Genomic DNA, 6,000 nt, shown 5'->3' on the forward strand with positions numbered 1-6,000 from the left:
AGAGGAGAGACGCCTGGGCAGCAGCCCCTGCCCACTGGCCCCCTCCTCGGCCCTGCCTCCCCCAAGCTCGCTCACCAGGAGAAAGTACAGACGTGACCGGCTCGCTCACTCGTGCACTGGAGGCTGTTTTTCACACGGGTGGTTTTTTCATCACTGTTACTATTATGGGAAGGAAGGCGGCTCAGGCATTGTTTCGTATTCACTCATCTGTGTGGGTGACATTTGGGTTTTGGCTCATTTCTGCATGTCTTGTGTGCAAAGGAGAGTTTTTAGTAAACAGTTCCATTACTTAGCTGTTCTTATAACTCTGGAAACCCAGCTGAACTATAATTAAACTTTGACTCGGTGACGGGGCGAGTCGGGCTCTGGAGCTTTGTTTTGTTTCCTCCCTTTGACCCACAGTCGCTGCATCTGACCTAATAGGCTCTTCAGAGAAAAATCACAGAAGTGCTGGAATAAGATCTCAGAATACACTTTTGTGAGCCTTTTTAAAAACAATGTTTTGGCTTTTGGAAAATGAACATCAGAGCCCCATCTTACTGTTATCTTAGCTTTATTTCTAAGTGCTTCTTATAGCCTTTTCCCAAGTAAGATGATCAGTACAGAGAGTTTTCCTTAATTATGATTAATGTACCAGGCACAGAGCAGGTGTTTAGAGGATGCTTGTTGACATGGCTGTGTGTGTGTGTGATTTTTCTTACATTCAGCGCCTGTTGACTCCTCTGCTTTTAACAGGTGTTTGAGATGGACATCTCTAAACAGTTACAAGCTTATGAAGTTGAGTACCACGTGCTTCAAGAAGAACTTATCGATTCCTCTCCTCTCAGTGACAACCAAAGAATGGACAGATTGGAGAAAACCAACAGCAGCCTGCGCAAACAGAACCTTGACCTCCTCGAGCAGCTGCAGGTAGAGCGCGTTCGGGAAGCGGCTCCCTGAGCCCCCGGCACGGTAGTTCATTAACTCACCAGAGGCGCCAGCAGGCCAGGCTTTCCCATGACCGCAGGACCTTTCTGTCCCCTGCCTGTTTGTAGTTGGGATCAAAGGTGTCCCGGGAGAACAGGGCCTTTTCTTAGGCAGCAGACAGGCTGCCCTTGGCCGAGGTCACACGGTCCTAGAGCTTTCTGAGAGGCTGCTTCTGCAGTGAGCGGAAGTCAGCCGGGATGAACATGTGCTCCCGGGCCGTGATGCTCTCAGCTGAATGCCAGCGGCTGCGCTTTGCGTAATGACGAGAGGCTCCAAGGCTGGAGCTTCCATGAGCAAAACCAGGCAGGTGCACAGAAGGAGGTTAAGGGAGGAAAGTGACACCAAAATCTACCTTACGACATAAACCGGAACATACGATCATGATACGTGTGTCCCTGGTGCAAATGCCCAGGTTTGATTAACGAAGGATGCAATTCTCCACTCTGGAATCTTCCATTTTAACCCGGATAAGTGTGACTGAGGACGGTGTAGAAAGGCGGACACACACTGCGCTCACACGAGGGTGACGTGGAGCCAGCACAGAGGTGCCGTCAGAGACCGGGGCTCCCCCACGCTGTCACCCTGGGCAGACCGCTGACCTGCTCTGTCCTGATGCCCCAGTCTGTGTGACAGGGACAAGCGTACCTAACTGCTTAGCACCGGCTCCTTTGAGACAGATGGAACAAAGGAACCGTGCAGTCTGCTTTTTTAACATCATAAATGTCAGGGTTCAAGCATTGCTTGTGGAGTGTTTAAAAAGTTTGTTTTGAGTTTCCGCAGAGAAAAATGCATACCCTTCCCCCGTCCCCAAGTATGTATTTTATGGTGTTCTTGGGCTGACCTTAGAATAAGCTTTCCGGCCCGATCTAAGCCTCTTATTTTTCTCCATAGGCAGTGGCCCTCTGGCAGACATGCGCTTTGTGGTGGTATGAGAAAGGCCAGCGTCGGAGAGCCTGATAAATCAGTCTTGTCTGAAATGCATTTCTCCCAGCAGGGACTTGTCCCCGCAGACCCGAGTGGATATTTATTGTAGAGGAACAAAGAAAAATGCTCTCCCTCCCAGCCTTAACTACCTGCCACATGCGGAAATTTAGCTGCTTTTTTCCTCCCCGAGATAGAGACATCCCCGCTGAAAATATGTCTGTGTACAGTCTCTCTGGGACGTCTCAGCCATAATGTGCAGGGACGCTTCCAGGGGACAAAGAGTCTTATCTGGCCTGCAAGGGTCTGCGGAGTAGGTGGTCATTTCACAGGACTTCCAAACAAACAGTGGGTCCCTGAAAGCTAACAGGATGGAAGCGTTTCTGACAAAGCTCAGACTTGCACTGAAGCACTTGGCTTGTTAAGATAGGCAGGACTCAGATGAAAGGGTCGTTTTATTGGGCTAATGCCCGGGTTGGAGGGGGGGTGAGATGAAGGGTGGAGAGCAATTTTATGTGGCTTCTTTGATACTGTCCCTTATTGTGAAGTGAGGGAGTTGTGCAAAGCTGCCCTGAAATCTGTCCTCAAGAAAGGCATCAGGCGGTAACAGTAATTACAGATGTTCCCCTTGCAGTGTTCTGTCTCTGGACCAGGTGGCTCTGTGTGTCTGGAGGTGCCACTCAGGACTGCAGCCTATGCCAGCCCACGAGTATTCACTGAGTCTTTGTCCAGCTGGGTCCCAGGGGCTACCACAATCCATGAGACCCTCACTGTTGCTCTCAGAGAGTTGGCTTATGGATTGTGTGTGTCAGTTTGTGGATGCTTGTGTCTGGTTTTCTGTTGCCCTGTGAGCCACATGGGTGTCCTGGCGTTCAGCCAGACTCTCCGTCTGGGAGACTCAACACCTGTCTTCTTCTATTCTTTTTCTTTTTTTTTTTTTTTTGAGCAGTTTTCAGAGTCTAAGGATAGGTGTCCAACACAATGCTTAATTTTTCAACATAAATCTTTTTTTTCTTTTTCTTTTGCCAGAGTACCAAAATTGACTTATTTTCTAGTTTTGTCCTGTCCTTATAGTTGTTAGACATCCTAAAGTCCCACTTGTTTTCTTTTTTAAACACTTAAAAGTGTTGCCTAGCAGCTAGAGACTAAACTGTTCACCTGTTTTGACCAGGCAGCATGCATAAGATGATTGCATAGACATGTCACATGGTCCAGATAATCACGGATGTACATTTTTCATAATAATCACCCACAAGTCACCGAGCACCCCAAGCTAGGTGCTGTGGGAGGCCAGGCCCTGTGCAGGATGAGACGTGCTTTCTTCCGGGAAAGGGCTTCAGTCTCATTGAGGAGACTGTTCATGCAGAACAGTGAATGACTGTGCATAAAGCTCCCTACCGCGCTCTGTGGTACACCGGAGAATTGCGGTGGGACTCCGGAATGAGCCGTCCTTCCTGGGGCTCACGTGGGGCCGACCCAGGCCTCGACCGTGGGGAAGATGGTAAGAATCGGGGAGTCCAGTGCGGAGGTGCACAGCAAGCGTAGCCACACCCTGCCTGGTAGACTGGCAAACTCGGGACTATCGTTCTTTTTCTATTTTAAGTGTGCCGGTGGCACAGTCAGGGCTAGACTTTGAGTCATGAGTTGTCTGTCTGGCTTAAGTGTTATCTGTTCAAAAAACGGTTTCTCCTGTTTTGAAAATGAGGGAAAAAAATGTGCCATTTTCCCTACCTGAAATAAATGGGGACGTGTAGAGGGCGGGGCTGGGTGAAGGAGCTTGCATGGGATGGAATGGCCCAGTGACCTGCACGCTGCAGGTGCAGCTCCGAGCTGGGCCTCGGGCCCGCGGGGCGTTTGGTGGTTTTCTCAGGAAACCTCAGCCTCACCAGAGCCCGCTCACTTGTTGCGTGGGCAGCCTGCCGAAGTCCATTCAAGAGAGAGGCACCTGGAAGTTCCACCTGGCACTGATGTTGTGCTGGCTACTGAGGATGTAGACCAGGTGGACGTGAGCAGACCGTGCAGCTCCGTGGTGATGGTGACCAGTCTGGGAGCACACGAGTCCCTTCAGCAGAACGCTCGGCTCTTCTGAGCACTCCACACATGTCCCAGGGGAAATGCCCACGTTCTTAGACACAGTGACGTCTTGTTTGTTGAAATAAAAGAATTTCAGATGAGAGAGCTATTACTGATTGGGTCTTTACATGGAGTCCCTTTTGACTGTTAGTTTGAAATCAGTTTGTACTTATAAACATATATAGTTATTAAAATAGTCCATGCCCTGGCCGGTTGGCTCAGCGGTAGAGCGTCGGCCTGGCGTGCGGGGGACCCGGGTTCGATTCCCGGCCAGGGCACATAGGAGAAGCGCCCATTTGCTTCTCCACCCCCCTCCCCTCCTTCCTCTCTGTCTCTCTCTTCCCCTCCTGCAGCCAAGGCTCCATTGGAGCAAAGATGGCCTGGGTGCTGGGGATGGCTCCTTGGCCTCTGCCCCAGGCGCTAGAGTGGCTCTGGTCTCGGCAGAGCGACGCCCCAGAGGGGCAGAGCATTGCCCCCTGGTGGGTGTGCCGGGTGGATCCCAGTCGGGCGCATGCGGGAGTCTGTCTGACTGTCTCTCCCCGTTTCCAGCTTCAGAAAAATACAAAAAATAAAAATAAAAATAAAATAAAATAGGCCATGCTTTGCTGCAGTAATAAGTAAAGCTCCAAATCTCATTGGCTTAGCACGAAAGTCTCTTTGTCCCCAGAGCTCCACCTCTTCTCCTTGAGGCATCCTTTGGCTCTATCAGAGCTGTCATCCCTGTAGTGGGTGACTGGGAGATTGGGTTCCCTCTGTGTTGTTAAGCCACCATCTCAACATGCAGCTTCCAAAGTAGCCACAGCAGGGGAGGATCTCTGATGGCCCAGACTACCTGCAAGGGAACCTGGGAAATGTAGTTCTTCCTGTGTGGCCAGAACTGATAGCAAACAGTAGACTCCTCACTGCCAAAATATGGCTGCAAAGTTCTCCAAAGGCTGGACAGTGCATCACCCTCTGTCATCACTGGGCAGTTACATTCTCATGTTTTCTTTTATTCCCCAGGTGGCAAATGGTAGGATCCAAAGCCTCGAAGCCACCGTTGAGAAGCTCCTGACCAATGAGAGCAAGCTGAAGCAGGCGGCCCTGGCCCTGGAGCTGGAGCGCGCAGCCCTGCTGCAGACGGTGGCGGGGCTGCAGAGGGGAGCTGCAGAGCCCCGTGGCCTGCAGCCTGACCTGGCACAGCCCCGGCCCGCGGGGGACTGACAGCGCCTCGCGGGGCATGGCTCCGGGGGAGACACTGGGACACCATCCTGACACTGTCCAGGCCTTCACTGACAGGCAGGAGCTGCTGGAGGGAGAGGATGCGGCTGCAGCACGCTTCTCAGGGAGGAAGCCGGCTGGCCAGCGTGGGGACTTGTCTGAACTGAAACTTGCGGCTCAGGGGGTGACTGTCCCCCGTGTTTTTGTTGTTGTTTAGGTTCCACTTGGTCCTGGTTACTGTAATCAGTAGATTTAGATGGCATGGACACGAATAAATGCACCTTTATGTTTCCTTTTTCAGTATCACTGTGTCTGTAAAGAGCATTCATAATACTGTGGGATTTCCAGAGCCGGCTGGGTTTGGGAGGATTCCTCTGGCGAAGACGTGCGTGCTCAGAGCTCCCAAGGAGGCCCTGGGACCACACCCTCGGCAGCCTGCACAGGCGTGCCGCTGGCCGGGGCCGTGTTTGTTACGGAGGCCAAGACGACCATTAGGAAAGATCAAAAGTGATTTACTTAAATTTGACATCTTGAAATTGCTCACTATTCTTGGTATTTAATGAATTTTTTTTTAAAAAAAAATAGTATTTTCATACATTTTCTGCTTAGTTTTAAAGTATTGATCAAAGTCATTGTAGATAAGTGTTTTATGGGCAAATCACCATTTTTAAGATTCTGTAGTATTGCTGGCAGGCGACCTGCAGTTGTAGAGTCTGAGGTATTTATTTCTTTGTGATGTTTCATATTCATGTTGCAGTTTTGTATTTATTTTTGCCTGTTGTATGAGTTAGCAGCCGTGCGTTCCTTCCAGCCTCCACCCTTTGGCAGCCTGACTTCCTT

The 6,000-nt window shown here is 50.6% G+C and overlaps 1 protein-coding gene across 6 annotated transcripts in view; it reads left to right on the forward strand.

Moving 5' to 3' along the window:
- The window catches only part of TBC1D1 (TBC1 domain family member 1), a 244,641-nt gene extending 238,910 nt beyond the window's left edge, over nt 1–5,731 (forward strand). For all 6 annotated transcript variants that reach the window (XM_066387172.1, XM_066387171.1, XM_066387173.1 and 3 more), the window contains 2 exons: nt 736–909; nt 4,963–5,731. In XM_066387172.1, the coding sequence (XP_066243269.1) occupies nt 736–909; nt 4,963–5,163 (375 nt within the window). In that variant the 3' untranslated portion in view covers nt 5,164–5,731. The remainder of the gene's footprint in view (nt 1–735; nt 910–4,962) is intronic.
- Nucleotides 5,732–6,000: the final 269 nt, after the last annotated feature.

Source organism: Saccopteryx leptura, chromosome 5 (genome assembly GCF_036850995.1).
Source record: "Saccopteryx leptura isolate mSacLep1 chromosome 5, mSacLep1_pri_phased_curated, whole genome shotgun sequence".
Lineage (NCBI taxonomy): Eukaryota > Metazoa > Chordata > Mammalia > Chiroptera > Emballonuridae > Saccopteryx > Saccopteryx leptura.